Here is a 21,087-nt window from a genome sequence, read left to right as displayed (position 1 = left end):
AACAGAACTAGTTTATTTGCCCTACCAATAAATACTCCACAAATTGCATGTATATTCATTTATTACCTTTTGTATACCTACTAGGAACGCGATGGTTCACTACAAGATGTAAAATGCAGAAAAACTATTATTTTTGTAATCACCAAACACATGCCTTAATAAGTGTAATGAAATGAATGAAAATGATTGCTTATTTCAAATATCATAAGTTTTCGTGATTTAAGTACTTCATGCATAAAAAATATTTTCAAAATCTGGTGTACCTGACACTATAATCTCTTTTGAGTAAAAAAGTTTTTTTCTCTCTTCTTCTGGTTTTACACAGATTAAAAAATGTCAGGTTTGTAGGAGGAAAGGATATTTGCTCTGTTTCAAATGTCATGTCAAAAGTACAGTTTACCTAAGGGTAAGTGTTAATCTAAGAATTAACAACTAAAATCGTACTTTTGACGTTTCAATTGTCACACAGAGCAAATATAGCGAGTCCTTTTTCAAAATGTAGGCACTATAGTTAACGGGTTGCGAAGCTGAAGTGCCAATGGGCAGGGCTCATAGTTCGAAAAACCGATAGACGTTGGGGTTTCCAAGTGCTGGAATGGCGACCTCGCACCGAAAGGCGCAGCGTTGGAAGACCCCCTACTAGGTGGACGGACGACATCAGACCAGACGTAGGAAATAGCTGGATTCATGCGGCGCAAGACCGTGGCGTGTGGAAGTCCCTACAAGAGACCTATGTCCACGTATATGACGTCTATCGGTTGATGTTGATGATAGTTACATTTCTTTTCATACTCCCATCATCCTTTCTTGTTTTCTTTTGTCTATGCCTCTAAAGATTTGGAGGGTTGACAGCTTCTTCCAGCCAGGTAGACACAACAGAGAGGTGGGTGGTCACCCACTGGATATTGTTGCGAACAGTTTCGAGGGCGCGCTCGCGGGACGACTCGCCTGCACCCGCTTCTGGGTAGCGGGCGAAAAACTCCTCCATCTGAAAATTGACATCATGTCACAAACTTCTGAATATACATCGTGAAATTTTGTTCGGTCTCATCTTCCCTAGCTACGGATTTGGCTTCTGCGCGCCCGGTAAGGCTTAAAGAGAAAGACTGGGGGAGAGTAACTCCGGCTCGAAATAACCCTTCACTCCTGTCCCGCGAGTGGTGTAATCCAAGTATCCATAATTAAACTCTGTAACAGTGTGAAGTGTGGACAATAAAAGGGGTGTCTATAAAACTTGCTAGTTGTTTCCATGAGCATCCGACACCCCCACCTAACATTGGACTTAACATTTGTTTCCCGCATCAAAATGATTTTCTTTTGATAGTGCGCAATAAAAACCAAAACCAGACAAACTCTTCAAAATGCAATTTTCAAGTTTCTAGACCCAACTGTGATGTCAGTTTGTTTATCCTTTTATATTTACAGCTAAATTGGTCCTGACTAATTGATATAGTTAGGCTCAATTTAGCTGTAAATATTATTTTAAATTAGCTGATGCCCGGAACTTTGTCCTCATGGATTTAGGTTCTTTAAAAAGCCCGTGGGAACTTTTTGATTTTCCGGGATAAAAAGTAGCCTATGTCCGTCCCCGGGATGTAAGCTAACTCTGTACCAAATTTCATCAAAATCGGATGAACACTGGCCCGTGAAAAGCTAGCAGACAGACAGACAGACAGACACACTTTCGCATTTATAATATTAGTATGGATATTAGCATGGATAGAGCCAACGAGAGAATACGTTTTCCACGTTTCGTTGTCAGATATCAAAGTTATCAGTGCGAGAGGGCACAGAATATTATTTTGTATGTAACTGACAGATGTCAAAAACGCATACTTAAAACGGCCGCACTATAGATAATATATCAAAATGATCTAGAAAAATAACAAGATTTGATTATTATATATCTTTAAAAATTAGTGACATAATAAAGATTCTTCCTGAGGCTTTTATCAAGATCTTTGTTTTCAGATAAAAACGATAATTCTTGCTATTTTCTAAACACGATAAAATATCTATAATAAAAGGAAGAGTTGACTGATCTATCGGACGGATCGGACTGAAATTTAGCATGCAGATAGCTATTATGAGTTATGACGTAGACATCCGCTAAGAAAGGATTTTTGAAAATTCAAATAGGGGTTTGAAATTTGCGTAGTCCACGCGGAAGAAGTCGCAGGGATAAGCTAGTATAAGTATAAAACCTGACAACTACGCTTTGGTCATAAAACTGACGACTTTCCTGACGCAGTAGTGAGCGTTGTGGTCTTATAAGTGGAAGGTCTCGGGTTCGATTTCTGGCAGGGGCAGTTTCTTCTTCTTCATGGTGTATGGCGGCTATGCAGGGCTATTCAGACCCTGTATCACGTTGACCGTTGTCGATCTGTTGTGATCGAGGGGCAATTTAGGAATTTTTAAGTTCTAAATTGTCTCTGGTCTGGTCAAGTCGGGTGGGAGGCTACGCCCGTGGCTAAGTTACCATAGTCCTGCAAAGCCGTGTCGCCAAGCGATTTAGGAATCCAGTACGATGCCGCGTAGAAACGATAAGGGATGCGAGTTTAATAAAAACTGCCATACCCCTTCGAAACCAGTCTGCTTTCATTTTAGATTGTATCATCACTTACCACCAGGCACTGCCACCAGGTGAGATTGCAGTCAAGGGCTAATTTATAATGTTATAAACAATCTAAGTTTACTAACAATCTAAGGCTGGAGTGAAGATTTCGGCGGGGAGGGGCGATGCACGCACAACAGACGGAAACGTTTAAGTGCGGAAACCAGCCCAGAGTGAAGAAAGAAAGAAAGAAAATCTAAGTCTAGGTGGACGGACGACATCGGACGAGTCGCAGGGAGCCGCTGGCGGCGCAAGACCATGGCGTGTGGAAGTCCCTACAAGAGACCTATGTCCAGCAGGGGACGTCTATCGGTTTATGTTGATGATAATGATGATGAAACAATCTAAAAATTAATGAGAACATCATACCTCTTTCAGCCTTTGATCTGTGTTGAAGGAATCAGTAATGCTTGGTATTAGGCTGCCCAAGTATCTGCTGTTCAAAGTGAATCGTTCGACCAGTTTAGGCCAATTCGCCCGAACATTGTCCCACACTAGGTCAGTACCATTTGGATTAGCGCTGATGGAAGACAGCACGTTAAGATAATCCTGACTGCGAATGTTGCTCTCATCCCATGCCAGATCCAAATATCTATAAAAAAGGTAAAATAAATCTATTAAAAAAAACCGAACAGGTGCGCGTTGAACTCCGTACTTGAATGAATTTATGTGTACGCATAATATTGATATTTACCATGTTATTTTATGATCATTGACTTCTTATTAATTTTCTTGGTCTGTAAGTAAAGAACTAATTTTCGTATTTTATTTTCAAAATTTTAGGCTCAGTACTTTAGGAGATTAAGGGACGAATGGTCAAGTTTCATTTATTTTCTTAGTACCTTTAAAATTATTAATTTTATTTGATAACCTCACGTTACAGTTTGCGGTTTTTTTTTTAATTTTCTAACAATAAAATAAATTCTATTCGGCGTTTTGGGATATCGCGCATCGATAATATTTAAATTATGATACAATTTGTCACATTGCATCAGAATCATCCCGTGCACTATATTGGTCCCTGGCTTTATTTCGACAAGTGTTAGTCCGCGCCAATTAAATAGTCGTTTTTGAAGTTAACTGCAAGACTGCGTTGCAATAGCATTTTTAGGCGTCAGTGGGGCGCGCGACGCAAGGGAGTGAAACACACCAGTCCGCGCGCTACGCCGCACCCCGCTTTCACCATCTGCATTAGTGTGAGAGCTACATTCGTACACAACACACGAGCGCGTGGAACAATACCTGTGCGAGCTCGCACTTGCATCGTAGGTCAGATGCGACTATTTAACTGCCGGGAACGGGATTTAAAAAAATGTTTACCTTCTCAAAACGTTAGTATCTCGAGGCGCAGACAACGCACTTCGTAGTTTGGACTGTTCTTGTACATCTTCCTCTTTCAAATAGATTTGCCACAGTTTGTCCCACTCGTCTTGCGTCGCTGATTTCATACCTTATATAAAAATACTAAATCTTAATCTCATTTTGGTTTAAAAACAGAGTTTTAATTTTTTTTACTCTAGGTTATACTTTCGCCCGCAGCTCACCATGCATAGTTTTCGTTTTTAAAATCCCTTAGAAATCCTTTACTTTTAGCGTTCCATACCTCAAAAGGAAAAAGGAATCCTCTTTGTTGTCTGTCTGCCTGTATCTCTGTCGTGTCTGTCAAGAAAAGGGAATCAAAATCTATAGGGTACTTTCCGTTGACCTAGAATCATGAGGTTTGACCGGTAGGTAGGTTTTATAGCACAAGTAAAGGAAAAATCCAGAAATCATGAATTTGTGGTAGTATCACAAAAAAATTTAAATATGTCATATTTTTAGGCCTTCCTGTTGAGAAACTATTCAAGTTGTAATGGTTGGCAAGAAATACGAACGCCGATTGGTCGTTCCAAATCTCAAAATAAAATGCTTTACGAAATACTAACCATAATAGTAGACAAAATCTCGCAAATCGGGTTCTATTCTGGTTTGGTTGGAGTCTGCATTGAGCCACGACAAGAAAAGGCTGCGAACCTTCGCTTCTGCAGCCGGCAGACGGTATGATGTGGCCAGCGATAAAACTCGCGCGCGAAGCAAGCTGAGGCAAGAGATAAGTTTCAACAACTAATATCTAAATATATAAAAGGATGGGGTTATTCAAGGGGCGGACCAACAAATTCCTAAAAGGCCGGCAACGCATCGGCGGTTCCTCGGGTGCTGCAAATTAGAGGTGTCAAATACAGGTTCATGTGTGTATCAAATTATTATCACGTGTTACAGACAAATATTTAATAATTATTAACGTTACATTATTTTGTTACACAAAAAAAATTGCTTGAACCGTGAGGCGCAAGCAGAAAAATGGGTGCAATCGATTTTCGACCTTATTGACATACGTCAGAAAACAGCATTTTAGCAATCTATGAATTATACTGAGCAAGAATATAACAAAAAACAACTTTCTCATAACCGTCAATAAGGTCGAGATTTGCTTGCACCGATTTCACCATGAGGCGCAAGCAGATAAATGGGTGCAAGCGATTTCCGACCTTATTGACATAGGGAACAACATTTTAACAATCTATGAATGATACCTACTGAACAAGAATATGACAAAAAACAACTTTCTCATAACCGTCAATAAGGTCGAGAACTAGGGTATAGCTTGTATTTAACTCGATTGATTTAAATTTTAAATTTTAGTCTTAATAGGTACCCAATGCATACCTTCGCGACAGGTCGAAATGGCAATCGGGGAGGGAATGCCCCGCACACCCGCACGGCCCCTGTGCTAACCCAGTGCGGGCGAGCGAGGGTGACGTGCGGGTGTGTGGGGTGTCACCCCCGCCTCATACCCCGATTGCCATCTCAACCTGTCGCGGAATACAGTACCTAGTACCTACCTATGTATGTAAAAATAAAAACAAGTAGAACGATAAAGCAATGTCAAGTACCTACAATACAATAGGTAGGTAAGTTTACCTAGTTACCTATAAAAAAATCTTTTTAGTAGGTAACTACTATATTTATTATCATACATTTCTACATATTTATTATCATACGAATTATAAAATGATGATGATGATTTCTAAAAAGAACAATACCACTTCACGTACCTAACCTATTACCTATAATACTTAAATGTATGATAATACCTACACTTTGAAAAACATTTTCTCATACGATTTATAAAATGACGCAAGTATTTCCAAAAAGAACAAATCTACTATAATAGGTATTATTAACGCGCGACACAAATCTATCACAACACAAAAATGTACCTAATCTACATTATTTTGCCTAATCTACATTACAATTATTCGCATTAAATATTTATCGACACTCAAGTTCACAAATAAATAAAACTGCATTCAAAATTTATTACGAAACAAACAAAATGATAAAAATACTAGCCGCATACTCGTATCACAGTCAACATGAAACAGGCCAATACGAAAATTCGATGTAATAATTATTCACCGTCGAATCGCGACGATATTTGTATTCAGCTGTACCTACCTAATATATTTTATTCTAATATCGTCGCTCGGTCGCGCCGCGCGCGGCGCGGCGTATCAAAGATCGAACACGCCTGAGTTATTTTTTAGGAAGGATTTTCCCAAATTTTCACTACTTATTATATATTGTATTCAATTTTGTTTTAATCTAAAAACGAATATCTTGAATACATTTATATATTTAATAAATTTATTAGGTACATTATTTTTTGACACCTCTACTGCAAATGTTCATAGGGGGCGGTAATCACTTAACATCAGGTGACCCGCCTGCTCGTTTGCTCGCTGTATCTATTAAAAAAAAAAAAGGAAAAAGTAACTGACTGACTGACTGATCTATCAACGCACAGCTCAAACTACTGTACGGATCGGGCTGAAATTTGGCATGCAGATAGCTATTATGACGTAGGCATCCGCTAAGAAAGGATTTTTGAAAATTCAACCTCTAAGGGGGTGAAATAGGTGTTTGAAATTTGTGTAGTCCACGCGGTCGAAGTCGCGGGAATAAGCTAGTCTAAATATATAAAAGGAAAAGGTGACTGACTGACTGACTGATCTATCAACGCACAGCTCAAACTACTGGACGGATCGGGCTGAAATTTGGCATGCAGATAGCTATTATGACATAGGCATCCTCTAAAAAAGGATTTTTGAAAATTCAACCCCTAAAGGGGTCAAATAGGGGTTTGATATTTGTGTAGTCCACGCGGACAAAGTCGCGAGCATACGCTAGTTTCCATTATAAATACTTAAAATACTAATCCATACTTCCATACTAATATTATAAATGCGAAAGTGTGTCCGTCTGTCTGTCCGTCTGCTCATCTGTCGAGTCTGTCAAGAAAAACCTAGAGGGTACTTCCCGTTATAGGATCACTTCGTTGTCTGTCTGTCCGTCTGTCGAGACTGTCAAGAAAAACCTAGAGGGTACTTCCCGTTATAGGATTACTTCGTTGTCTGTCTGTCCGTCTGTCGAGTCTGTCAAGAAAACCTATAGGGTACTTCCCGTTGACGTAGAATAGTTTGGCAGGTAGGTAGGTCTTACAGCACACGTAAGGGGAAAAATCCAAAAACTGTGAATTTGTGGTTAAAAAAATAATTTAAATGTGTCATGAAGTTTCTTGTTTTTCAATGCTACAGAACTCAAAAACATATTATGTAATTTAAGTGTGTAATTCTGTGGACGGTCCTGTGACAAATAAAATTAAAATTAATGAACAAAAATTACTATTTTCAATTTTCTAAGTAAGATAACAAGTGTGGTATCATATTATGAAAGGGCCTTAACCTGTACATTCTAAAAACAGATTTTTATTTATTTTTATGCATAATAGTTTTTGATTAATCGTGCAAAATGATAAAAAATACGACTGTAGTACGGAACCCTCGGTGCGCGAGTCTGACTCGCACTTGGCCGGTTTTTTGGGACTCGGCTCCCTATTTGCTAGCTAGGGCAAACTAGTCGGGCTTACGTCGACTAACCACGAGCACAGCCGGGATCAGATATATTTATAATGGAAATCACTAAACCATGGAAAAAGTAAACGTTACAAAATCGAACTTACCCTTCAATTACGCTCAGGCTTGTTTTCTCCCAAGTTTGCTTTTCATAGAAAGGTTTCACCAGACCTTGTACGTATTTCTAAAACAGCGAAAATAGTCTTAAATAATTTTAACGTTCTGTTGGTCTCAACGACAGGGACAACGCTCTAGAAATCTGCTATCTCCTTGTAAAGGTTTATGTACATTACTTTCGGCCGCATACTGTAAGTACTTACCTCCAAATTATCATGTGCCGGTGTATTAGTCAATCTCTCGGAAAGCGTTGCAAATATCGACGTAGCGGTCTCCCAAGGGACGAAGTCTGACTCGACGTTCAGGTACGTAGAAAGGTCTAACGCAACCGCGTAAGGCACCATTTTAGACTCAGCCAAGGCAAATATATCGTTTAGTAGATGTGCTCTGTCCGATATTGTTAGCTGAGGGATGAATAGTAGCATTAGTAAGACTTAGAGGACTTGCGCCATAGTTGTGACTACGCATATCGACACACTAGCTTATGCTCGCGACTTTGTCCGCGTGGACTACATAAATTTTAAACCCCTATTTCACCCCCTTAGGGATTGTATTTTCAAAAACACTTTCTTAGCGTATGTCTACGTCATAATAGCTATGTGCATGTCAAATTTCAGCCCGATCCGTCCAGTAGTTTGAGCTGTGCGTTGATAGATCAGTCAGTCAGTCACCTTTTCCTTTTATATATTTAGATTATTGTTAAGCAACATTGATTTAAGTCGTTAACTAGATGGGTTACACTCTCAGCAATGAGGAATAAGACTTAGCGAGAGCTAGTCTTAAAAAGTCGTTTACTCAGTACAGTACCCGGAAGGAAATATTGTACATCGACCTTTGGAAAGAGTTTTCGTAAGGTTTCGTATAAAGCAAGCAATATTGACCCTGTCGACAAAACATCACATATATATAAGTGACGGAAACAACGCTCTACGAAGCCGAAATACCTTTCTAAAGATCGATGTACAATATTTTCTGACGGCTACTGTACTATCGATTCTTATTAAAGTTTTTAAGCTCTGCTCACCGCCACTGGCAAGTAAAATGAGAAAAGTAATCGTACCGTTAACTTCCTCGAAACACTATAGCAACTTCTTATTTTACTTGACTTCTTCATATCGATTGACTGACTGAATCTGGTTCGATCTTTACTTTCGCCAAAGAATGGATAGAAACTACATTTTTGTTGGGCAGGACGCCTGAATTTTTTGTTTATTTTACATAGTTTGTCTACAAATATTAAATAGTAGTTATGTATAGCTCGCCCGTTAGCTCTACATAGACTAAGAAGCGTTCCAAGAATGCTAATTGCGCGGTCTGCGTCTAGGCGCCCTGGCGACTTGCATGTCGCCCATTATTATTGTATTATGAAACAAGCCTCAATATCGGCTATACGTGTTTTATTTTAACACTGTCCCTGATGTACTCATCTATTTTTACATCAAATGTACCTGCTCGGGACCGTTTTTCAACTCCTGTATAAGATTTTCCCACATGTCAGCTGTGTAGTCCACTCTATAGTAACCAACTTGGTTATTGTTTATCTTCAACCATTTTTCACCTTCACCGAGTGTGATTGTAACTGTCAAAATTAAAAATATATGCATATATCACTACCCATATTATAAATGCGAAAGTGTGTTTGTTTGTTGCTTTATTGGTTTGATGTTTGTCCTTGAATCACGTCGCAATAGTGCAACAGATCGACGCGATTTTTAGTGTTCCGTACCTCAAAAGGAAAAAGGAACTCTTATCACTTCGTTGTCTGTCTGTCTGCCTGTATGTCCGTCTGTCTGTCGTGTCTGTCAAGAAAACCTATAGGGTACTTCCCGTTGACCTAGAATCATGAAATTGGGCTGGTAGGTAGGTCTTATAGCACAAGTAAAAGAATAAATTCAAAAACCAATTTGTTAATGAACAAATAAATAGTATTTTCAATTTTCAAAATAAGATAACTACATATATCAAGTGAGGTATCATATGAAAGGGCTTTTAGGTCAACAGAAAGTACCCTATATGTTTCTTGACAGACACGACAGACAGACACACACACCCAGAGATAGGCAGCTAACAAAGTGATCCTATAAGGGTTCCTTTTTTCCTTTTGAGGTACGGAACCCTAATAAAATAAAAACAAACGAGCGAAAAACTTACCGCTTTCTTGACTATTTGGGAACCAGGTTATTCCTTCTTTTGATCCTTTGTTAGTTTTGTATGTTATTGGAATATACCAGCGATATCTAGAGGAGAAAAATGAAAAATGTAATCAAAACATAATTTTTCATTTTAAAATTGAGTGAAAATAAAATGTCCTACGAACGTTTTAATTTCGTAGTCGTATCAAAAAACTAAAGACAAAACAGGCCGAATCAATAACCTCCTCCGTTTTGGAAGTCGGTGAAACAACAAAATTAATCAAAATAAAAAACATTACGACACAAGACACAATACGAATACAAGGATGTAAAACTGGATTTAAGTTAAGTTAAGGAAAAAAAATACATAGGCGTATCAATCAAATTAATGCCTGCCAAACTTGCCAATCCACAGTTGACCAGCGTGGTGGACAATGGCCAAACCCTTCTCATTCTGAGAGGAGACCCGGGGGGTGATTACTTAAAGCGTTGCAGTAGCGACAACAACGCGACAGCAGTAGCAATGCGACAGTTCATTTGCTGTCTCTCTTTTTTTTCTTCTTATTTTGCTTTGTGACTATTACTGTCTCTCTCGAGCCGCTGTTACGTGTGACGTTTGACAGCAATGATCGCGAGATTTACGCCTGTCGCGAGATACGTAATCACCCCCCCCCCCCCCCTGGTCAGTAGTGACCCGGCGATGGGTTGATTATGATGGTGATTTAATCTACATACCTAAATTCCGATGTTTGGTTGTCCACAGCTTCCGGGTTTATGAGGAATCTGGTCTGCGTGACTATGTAGGTGTTAGCCTGATCTCCGGGCTTCACGCTTAGCAGAGGATAGCCCATCTGTCTGGTCCATGTGTCCATTATGTAGCTGAAAATATTTCATCATGTGGCTAATTCTGTTGTAGGTACACAGATCTAAATTAAAATAACAGGTCTAAATATACTGCTATCCCTTTGATTGCACGCTCCTTACGGGAAACTCAAACACTTACCTAAGACTTAGATTAGGGTAGTCCTTCTTAAAGTAAGGTTCCATGGACGATAACAAGTCTTGCGTAATGGTGTTACCGAATTCATACTTCTTTAAATAATCTGAGACTCCTCGACGGAAGTTCTCTTCGCCAATGAAACCTTCCAGCATTCTTAAAACCGATGCACCCTGCAAATTGATACATACCTAATTATTTTTTATTTGATACTGATATAGGTACATTTACACCAATTTAATTTGTAAACGAAAGTCAACGAAACCTCATTTATCTAAATGTAATTAATAGTATGGCAATTATTATTATTATTATGAGCGAACTGATGAATTGCCACACACACACACACACACACACGCACACACATACAGTAACGATCGCACGCAGTCACCAACACACGAACGGCCACATGCACATACTACAGCTGATCTCCACACAAATGTCCACTGCTGGACACACATAAATAAATATTACATCCCTTGCAAGGATCTCAAACACGAGATCATCCATTCAGTTGCGTCTATTTTTGATGAGATTACACCTATCCCGCACCTATTATATCTTAAAATCGACTACTTCATTCATAGCGATATTTAAAAGGTTTTTAACAAGTAATTTAAAGATTTGGTGAGCTAAAACATATTTACAAACCTTATTGTAGGAGATGGCGTCAAAAATGGCAGTGATCTGGTCTGGTGTCTCAACTGTTTGTACTATCGGATGGCTGGACAGTTTAGCATCCGTCACTAGCACCGAGTGTAAGGTTCGTGTTAAAAATTGATCCAGCTAAAACAATGTGCTAGTTATTCTTCGTCAACTTTGTAGTTGTTAAGCTGTCTTAAGATGGTGCCCGCGACAACATGCGCGTGGATTTAGGATTTTAAAAAATCTTGTTTTAACTCTAGACTTTCGGGGATTAAAAGTAGCCAACGTCAACGATAATCAACATTCGTTGGCTTTTGGTATTACGTCTATTGATAATCTTAAATATATGAAAGGAAAAGGTGACTGACTGACTGACAGATCTATCAACGCACAGCTCAAACTACTGGACGGATCGGGCTGAAATTCAGCTATTATGACGTAGGCATCAGCAAAGAAAGAATTTTTAAAAATTCAACCCCTGGGGGGCTGAAATAGGGGTTTGAAATTTGTGTGGGCCACGCGGATGAAGTCGCGAGCATAAGCTAGTTTCGTATATTTATCGATAATTATTTCGGCAATGAGAAAGAAACGCCTTTGTTAAGATGTTTAGCAACAATCTGTAAACTCCATCACTACCCATAGGCCATAATATAAATGCGAAAGATTTTGTTTGTTGGTTTGTCTTTCAATCGAGCTGCAGTAACGATTGACGTAAATCTTTGCATGAATGTTGTTTAAGGCATGAGAGTGATATAGGTTTATTTCTTGTCGGGACAAGAAATAAACCTATATCAAATCAAAGAGTTTCCACGGGATATTTGAAAACCGAAATCTAGACACAAAGTCTGAGCATCAGCTAGTAATGAAATAAAATAATAATAAAATAATACCATCGTCCAAGAAGGTTCTATCGCATTGAGCGATTTCACTTGCATATACGAAGCAAAGCCCTCGTTCAGCCACACTTCATCCCACCACTTCATTGTAACTAAGAAAAAAAAACTTATTTTTTAACAGAATTGTTATGTGTTTATTTTATAGCATGCTCCAAACTTCTCATTTGAATTTAATCAATAAAACTGAAAGAAATACCTATTGTACACGCGTTCTAGGAAGTAAATATTTGTGTCACTATATGTGGTTTCCAGATTTTTGGTAAAATACCTAGTTTCAAACTTACACTGGCTCAAGGATGTACATACTAATCTTTGAACTCGTGTAACTTTAAAACTAGATATTTTAGGGGAATCTGGATAACCCCAGATACAGGCATCAGTTATAAGAACTTGTCTACATTGGTTAATAATTATCAAATGAGAAGCATACTACGTTTGTATGCAGCACTTTCGAGGTGAAATCCTCTTAAATGACTACAAAAAGAAATTGGTTACCAGACATGAAATTAAATGAAATTTTTATTTGCAAGAAACATTGTACATAAGATGTTAACATAAAATTAATAATTATCTAATATGTTTCGTCAATTGACATGCAAATTTATATTAATATTAACAATGCCATCATTATTAATATTAATATAAACAAAATTTAAAGATATTAAGATATAACATGTAAATAATTTAATAATTCATCAAACAAAATAAAATAATAAACAAACAAACAAAATAATTTAATTTCAAGTGTGAAAATAAGGTGCAGAAAAGAAGTAGAATACATACCTAAGTTACCAAACCACATGTGAGCCAATTCATGTGCCACAGTGTTAGCAACACTGATCTTATTTTTAGAAGACGCAGTTTCGTTGTCTATTAGAAATGATGTTTCCCTATAAGTTATCAAACCCCAATGTTCGGTCGCTCCTGAGACATAATCAGGAATGGCAATCATATCTGAAACATTAAATATAACATCTATGCTCAACCATAATAGAGATGATGGCTACTAGTCAAATCAGCGACTTTTTATCAAACGTCGAAATGCTTGCTTAGTAAGGGAGCTTGTACGAAATACTTAGATGTGACGTTTATTACGTTTGACATTTGACGTACTTTTACTTAAAATGGTTATCAAACTTAAAATTAACAGCGGACGTGGATTTTACGAATTTTGGATGACCCTCTATTTGATAGTTCCTAAGAAATTATTTATTTTTGATATAGGTATCATTCCAACTAAGAAGAATATGAACTGAAGTCTCATTTGCTTGTACATATCAATCCACCCTTCACATTGCAGACAGTAATTTTCTGTATTTTCACTGTACTCATGCTAATTCTGTAGATTTTATATGACCTGCTGTTTTAATTATAATCTCTTTAGCATAGGTACTGTTGGTGATATAATTATTTTGATATCTTTATCAAAACTGAAATTGGCTAAGTTGCTGATTTTTCAATTGCCAAGAACATAATAACAGCATTATTATAGATTTTGAATACAAAAACTTCGAAAACGTCAAACTTATTTCTCAATTAAATTTTAATTTTGAAATTGGCAATTGTAAGTTCGGCGCTAAAGGTTTGTACGCACCTGAGCGGCGCGGCGCGGCGCTTCAGCGAGCTGCACGTCGCGGCACAGAGCTTCAAAATATCATTTCTATCATTTTGTATGGCGCATATCGCACTAGAGCGGCGCTGCACAGCGCTTCACCGCGCGTTGCCGCGCGGCACGGCTGGAGAGAATATTTTGAAGCGCAGCGAAGCGACGCGCAGTGCAGTGACGCTAGTGCGACATACCCAGCGGCGCGGCACGGCGCTTCGCGCTCGTACGCGAACGGGTATAAAAGTGACGCGCAAGTGACGCGAGGTGCCGCGTACTGAAGTTGTAGTGCGGTAGGCACCGTCGAGCGGCCTGAGGTGACGCGTTCTGCAGTCGGACTGAAGCGCCGCGCCGCGCCGCTCAGGTGCGTACGAACCTTAAGACTAACAACTACTTGATTTATTTACACACTAGCTTATGCTCGCGACTTCGTCCGCGTGGACTACACAAATTTCAAACCCCTATTTTACCCCCTTAGGGGTTGAATTTTCGAAAATCCTTTCTTAGCGGATGCCTACATCATAATTATAGCTATCTGCATGCCAAATTTCAGCCGGATCGGTCCAGTAGTTTGAGCTGTGCGTTGATAGATCAGTCAGTCAGTCAGTCAGTCAGTCACCTTTTCCTTTTATATATTTAGATAATTTTATTAATTATGTAATATCATTTACTCCAGGATTATATCCACTAAGTATTTTATGCACAATTTTGAATTTTTGTAAATCTTGTGGGATAAACCATTTGCGTTAACGGTGAAGGAAAAGGTGTGTGAAGTCTGCTAATCCGCACTTAGCCAGTGTGGTAGACTATGGCCAAACCCTTCACCTTGAGAGCCCCGTACTCAGTAGTGAGCCGGTAATGAGTTGAACAGATGACCATACATGGTAACTAATTTAAATGTGAAAATTGATATTTATTGACTTACCCAATTTCGGTAATGGGAATGGAACTTCATAATATCTAATGTAAAACTCTGTCACTCTCTTTCCAATGTCTTGAGCAAAATCAATCTTATGTGTTTGGTCTTTTTGGGCAAAAGATCTTAATTTGAAATTATTACCAATACCATTGGCCATAATTTCATTTTCCTTGGCATTAAAGTTACATACAACAAAACAGGCCAAGTATGTTGACATTGGTACGCTGGTGGCAAATGTGACTGCTTCTGTATTAGAAGTTGGATCCAATGTTTTAGATAGTTCCTAAAAAACAAAAATGATATAAAAGTGTTGCTAAATGAAAATAAACTACAAAGATAAAAATTGAACCTAAAGTTTGTGAGATTAGGTACTGATCGCTACCTAAGATTTATATTATACAGAAGAAAGCTGACAAAAAAGAACAATTTGTTCTTGAAGCTACATAGCTACTCCTTAACATTTTTCTGTCACAATATGTAATGTATAATGTGTAAAATTTAACTCTTCATGCGCCATTTTAACTTTTTGTGTCAAATTTCATGTCAAGAGTACGATTTTAGTGCTTATTTTACCATACTTTTGACATGACAGTTGACCCATAGAGTTAAAATACTACTAGAAGCAGTAAGTAAATTTAATGAAGTCTGTTAAATTGGATTAGGATCAGAATAATAGGCAGATCCTGATTTAAAATGTGCCATAATATACTAGAAGATGAAAAAGTTATTTTGTGCAAAAGCATTTTGTCAATAAAATTCTGCAATAAAACAAAAAAAAAGAAATTAATGGCATAAAACTTTCAATCTTAAATATATAAAAGGATTGACTGATTGATCTATCAACACACAGCTCAAACTACTGGACGGATTGGGCTGAAATTTGGCATGCAGATAGCTATTAAGACATAGGCATCAGCTAAGATAGGATTTTTGGAAATTCAACCCCTAATGGGGTGAAATAGGGATTTGAAATTTGTGTAGTCCAAGCGGACAAAGTCGCAAGCATAAGCTAGTATGATACTATTTTAATAAATAGTCAGTGTGGTAGTGGTGTGGTCAATTAGTAGTGGTGCTTTCATTGTTTCAATGATATTTTGATTACCTTTGAAACTTATCTTACATTCATATTAGAAAGTGCCATATAGTCGACAGGTTTCACAAGTGTTATATCATATGTAGCTTTGAAGTCCGGCTCATCAAAACAGGGAAATGCTTGCCGAGCGTAGGTTGGCTGAAATTTACTGGCCACCATTGTACTGTAATTGAACAATATTTATTTTATTACAGAGAAGCTTAAATATGTACAAAAAGTAGTAAAAAAATTAAAGTATTTATTTTGATAAATAACAGAGATATTTTATATCTGCATAGGACACAGTTTAGTTTGCAATAAAAATAAGACCATAGAATAGTAATAAGCACCTTTTATCTTTTAAGTGAGATAAATATAAACCAACGATGTTGCGAGTTAAGTTGCCACTGAACTTAATATGCAGTTGGTAACTTCCAGGATTTAGATCGTCGGCACATTGTATTACAAGTTGCTCTAATGATTTTACTTCCAGAAACTTCGCTATCGACACCTCATTTTTGTTTCTATACACTTTAACATCGTTTACACTTAAAAATTTTGTATGCAAGGCCACGAACTGCCTGACTTCATTCACATTGATTTCGATAGTAACATCGCCTACAAAAAGGCCTGTTTTTAAGTCAGGATTCAGGACCAGTTTATAATGCGTTGGCCGAACCAAATTACAAAGCCTTTCAGTCAGTTTTGTTTTACAAAAGCTCTCCATGTTATTGAAAGAGTTAACTGATTCACACCGGCGAAAACAAGTAGAAGTTTTATAGTTTACTACACTTCTAAGCCTCCAAAAGCTTTTAACGATCATATAATTTGCTCACTTTCTAAAAGACTACAAAACTTGTAATTAAAAATTCACAAGAAAACAGGAGAAAATAAATAAATAAAATTCTTTGTTTTCATTTTTTAGCTGACGACTGACGAGTGATAAGATTTTGACACTTGACAGACTCAATGTCGATAAGACAGTTGACATCGTAGATAGAGTAATAAAGATTGAAGTACCTGTGTAACTGCGTATGAGATAGCGATAGCACGATGTAACGATGAATAACACGACAATAAATTATTGCCATTGTTTAGTAGTCAATATTTGTATTAACCGATCAACAATATTTGTATTAGGTAGGTAAACATTTTTTATGTGAAAACAAGTAAATATAACTAATGAGAAATACAATTACGCCACGAATTCTCAAAGTTTGTTTTGCAACTAAAGTTGCATTCCTTGTATGTATTCTTGAAAAAAACCAGTTACAAGATAATGGGCTAGTTGACACTTTTTTTAAGTAGGTCTTAAATGGTTAATATTTGTCCAATTAGATCAAAAAAATTAACACTATATTTTTTTGCGCCCTAAAAACCGTAAAACTTTAATTTAAAAATATATTTTTCTTAGACAGGTGAAAACACTGTCGGCCATGTTTGGCCGATAGATTATCTGTGCTCTGACGTCATGCATTTGTAAACAACTCCCAAAGTTTAACAAACATGACTTCTATACTAGTTTACATGAAAAATATAGTAATTATCGTTATTGTATCATCCGAGAATGTAAAAACGCATCGATAAAGACTACAGGAAAGTTGTGGATTAGAGTGCCCAGTGAAATAAATATACGTAACACGTGAAGACTTGCTTAATGGGATCCTATATCACTAACGCCTTCAACCCAAATTTATTTTTGCAAAGATCACTTTGTTGTAAGTCTTAGGTACTTAATAACTTATTCAATTTATAAAGAGAAAACGATATTTTTTTACGTTTACTATGAGTTTTTAAAAACATATAAAAACTAGCTTATGCTCGTGACTTCGCCCGCGTGGACTTCATAAATTTCAAACCCCCATTTAACCCACTCAGGGGTGGAATTTCAAAAAATCCTTTCCTAGTGGATACCTTCTCTTTACCTACAAAGAACACACCCACCAAATTTCATGTATCTAGGACCAGCTGTTTAGACGTTTAGGCTGTGCGTTGATATATAAGTTAGTCAGGACTTTAAATTTTATATATATGGATACTACGTTAGTCCCCGCGTGACATAGGGATGACATTTCTTTGTTTACATATTTAATGACGTCACATTATGGCTGACAGCGTTTTCTGCGTTTCAAATAAAAATAAAAACTGTATTTTTTTTAATTGGATTTATATATCCATCCTGCGTTTTTAATAATTGTTATTGATATATTTTGTTGTCTTAAGCAAAATACTATAATAAATAATCATTTATTGGACGAAATTAGATATGAGTCAAGTAGCCTACGTCTCTGTTTATCACAGAGAGCACAGATAAAGTTACTGACTTTATCTGTGCTCTCTTTTTAGTGTGAATGAGAAAGCAAACGTTCCTGTATCTACTTTTATTACTCTATCCGTCAATGTGAACCGTCACATTGACGGATCACGTGAGAATGACAGCTGTACAATTTGTTTTTTTCGATGATTCTCCAGCTTTGAACTCTAGCTTTTTGATATTGAGTATCGTAATAAGCACGTTATCTTCTATACTTACTCTCCACTACGCATAGTACTCGCATAAAATCCAACAATCCCTTTATCCAATCTTCCAGTGAATGTTAAAATAAGTTCGCAATTCGTATTTGCTTGAATTTCTTCTTTCAAATTCACCTGAAATACTTCTGAAGTCGACAACATAGCTGTAGATATCACAGGAATACTTTGATTGTTGATGCTTTTGACTTCAGTGTAATGTATGTCCAAATTATTTGCATGCAAAAATATTGATTTGACTGGCTTTGAAATGTTGAGAGAAATTTTTACTTCACCTTCAAAAACTTTTTTAGAAAGATTTGGATTTAATCTTAAAGCGTAGTTCGTAGGTCTAACGTGTGTTGGAAGTCGGTAGCGGTTACTCTGAAAAAATGTTAGAAAATATATGAACTTGAATGGTAAGCACCTGTAGGGCGATTGTCTAAAACCTGCATCAATCATTATTACAATCTCAATTGTTCTGATTGGCTGAATTTGTGCGATTCTTGTTGCAACAATGCATTGTGGCCAATAGTGAGCGAGCATTAACCAATCAGAGATGATTGCGATCGTGACATTGTAGCTGTCAAACAAACGCGGTAGGGCCGAATTCTAACTTCTTTTTTTTTCCACACAAAAAGAAAAAACGCTTACAATATTGGTTTCTTCATGCTCGTAAGCGCTTGGCGGCTTGTCTGAGCACTGCACATTCCTCTGTAGTTAATACTTAGTCTAATATTCTAGGTAGGTATGTGTAACTATTATGAACAAATGTAGGTAGGTAGTTTTAAAATAAAATATGTCCGCGTATACAAGCTTTAATTTCTGCATACGAGTTTTTGTAAAACAATAATCTGTATGTAAAGGTACTTATGATAATTATTATTATTAGGTACTGTCTATAGTTACTAACATCATAAATGCAAAAGTGTGTCTGTCTGTCATCTAGCTGTTCATATAGCCCATTTATACTTAACCGATTTTGATGACAAAAGCTCGCTAAGGAAGTTTTTAATGAACCGAGCCTGAATGAGTGGAGCAAAGGGGGGAGATGGTGAGCGAAGCGAGCCGGCGACCTACGTAGCGATACGAAGGTCGAATAGGTGAGCTGAATGAAGCAGCGACAGAGCGAGTCTTCTGACGTAGCCCATTTAAAACTTGATCTTTAATCATCATCCTCCCACTCCTCTCACCCACCATTCATGGCGGCCATTTTGAAATGTTTATTATCTTGTTGATAAAGCGGCAATAGAAATACTCATTCTGAGAAAATTTCAACTCTATCTATTACGGATCACGAGATAGGTAACTATACAGCCCTCTGATCTGCCGCTGTCAGACAGATGGACGGACGGACAACGGAGGCTTAGTAATGGACCCGTTGGCACCCTTCGGATACGGAACCCTAAAATACCTCTTAACTACTTACCTCTGCCGACTCGGCTTGATTTGCTCCATTTAAATCCTGCTGGATAGGTTTTTGCTTGATAAGTATCATAGATCGTTTAAGCGCATTGTTTTGTGTGGAGAGTGCTACAGTGGAGACTAAGAAACAAAAAGTTGCCACGCCAAAAAATACTAATAACTTGTTATTGCAGACCCATCTCATTATTTGCGGTATCATCTGAAAAAACCTTGTAGTTTACAGTAACTATAGGTACAAAAATATTTTCTTTATAAAAACGTAAGTTAGGTATACTTAAGCTACTTAAGTACCTAAGTACCTACATAAAACCAATAGCTATTAATTTAGTGAAGCAAAATATCTAGGTATAGGTAGGTACCTAACACGGAGAAAAAATACTTAGGGTTCCTGTCCACTGAAGCGGAGCGTAGCGGAGATGCGTTCAGCAGACCAATCAGATTTTCGGTAAATGACGTGATAATTTTATTCTGTCTTATGACGAAACTGATTGGTCAACTAGGTATACACATCTCCGCTCCGCTCCGCTTCAGTGGAAAGGCACCCTAATCCGTTACGTCATTAATAGACTACAAACCTAACAAGTGTTAAGTATGTAGTTAGTAATCGTATAAAATTAACAGCCATAAAAAATACCAATTTAATTCACTAGAACCTTAACTTACCTTAGAAAATATATCTAAGTTAGGTAATCCGCTTTCACTTTCAACAGTTGTCACAAAATACTGGTCGCCACTCAACAACCACGAAAACGTGATTACGGTGTTAAATCATTTAGAACAGCTGCACAGACACTACCCACAACACTGCTCAACAGTAGGTAAATAATCGAAAAAAGAAACTTAATACATGCGCAATAAGTAGTTGCGTTTACAACATTGTTGAATATTCACCCGCGAATCGCGAAGTTGTCAACTTGCTGATTGTTTGGTGCGCAGTGACCACACTGCAGGACTATAATACTGGTGGGAGTTATCTTACCGCAATATTTATATAAAGAGTTTATCTGAAATATTCGTAATGTAACAACTAACAACTTAGATTAAGCGTTGGTCTCCGCTGCGCTCCACAACGGAGATCAATCCTTGAATTAAGCGTACCTATACTTATCATGATAAAAGACAGCCTAGGAACGCCCGATTGGAAAAATGGCCCTCGAGTCGCCTATGGTGTGTAGGGACATTTCAATGACCCCGGAGGGGA

At 37.5% G+C, this 21,087-nt stretch overlaps 1 protein-coding gene across 2 annotated transcripts; it reads right to left on the bottom strand.

The window, feature by feature from the left end:
• Positions 1 to 30: 30 nt before the first annotated feature.
• Positions 31 to 20,830, bottom strand: LOC117984470 (aminopeptidase A). 2 transcript variants are annotated; one of them, XM_034971088.2, is made up of 18 exons: positions 20,550 to 20,830; positions 19,891 to 20,085; positions 18,484 to 18,845; positions 15,999 to 16,134; positions 14,885 to 15,161; positions 13,140 to 13,310; positions 12,351 to 12,448; positions 11,467 to 11,601; positions 10,822 to 10,988; positions 10,554 to 10,697; positions 9,838 to 9,923; positions 9,135 to 9,265; positions 7,890 to 8,090; positions 7,677 to 7,753; positions 4,540 to 4,691; positions 3,935 to 4,064; positions 2,984 to 3,206; positions 32 to 988 (listed from the first exon to the last, which is right to left on the bottom strand). In XM_034971088.2, the coding sequence occupies exons 2-18, from the start codon at positions 20,083 to 20,085 to the stop codon at positions 830 to 832; spliced, it is 2,844 nt and encodes a 947-aa protein (XP_034826979.1). In that variant the 5' UTR covers positions 20,550 to 20,830; the 3' UTR covers positions 32 to 829. The 2 variants fall into 2 exon arrangements, with proteins under 2 accessions (XP_034826980.1, XP_034826979.1); XM_034971089.2 differs by lacking the exons at positions 18,484 to 18,845; positions 19,891 to 20,085; positions 20,550 to 20,830 and adding an exon at positions 16,301 to 16,888 and having other exon boundaries at positions 31 to 988.
• Between the last annotated feature and the right edge of the window lie 257 nt (positions 20,831 to 21,087).

Source organism: Maniola hyperantus, chromosome 8 (assembly GCF_902806685.2).
Source record: "Maniola hyperantus chromosome 8, iAphHyp1.2, whole genome shotgun sequence".
NCBI classification, from domain to species: Eukaryota; Metazoa; Arthropoda; class Insecta; order Lepidoptera; family Nymphalidae; genus Maniola; species Maniola hyperantus.
The sequence above is the reverse complement of the archived record's forward strand: the minus strand, read 5'-3'. Positions and strand labels throughout refer to the sequence as shown.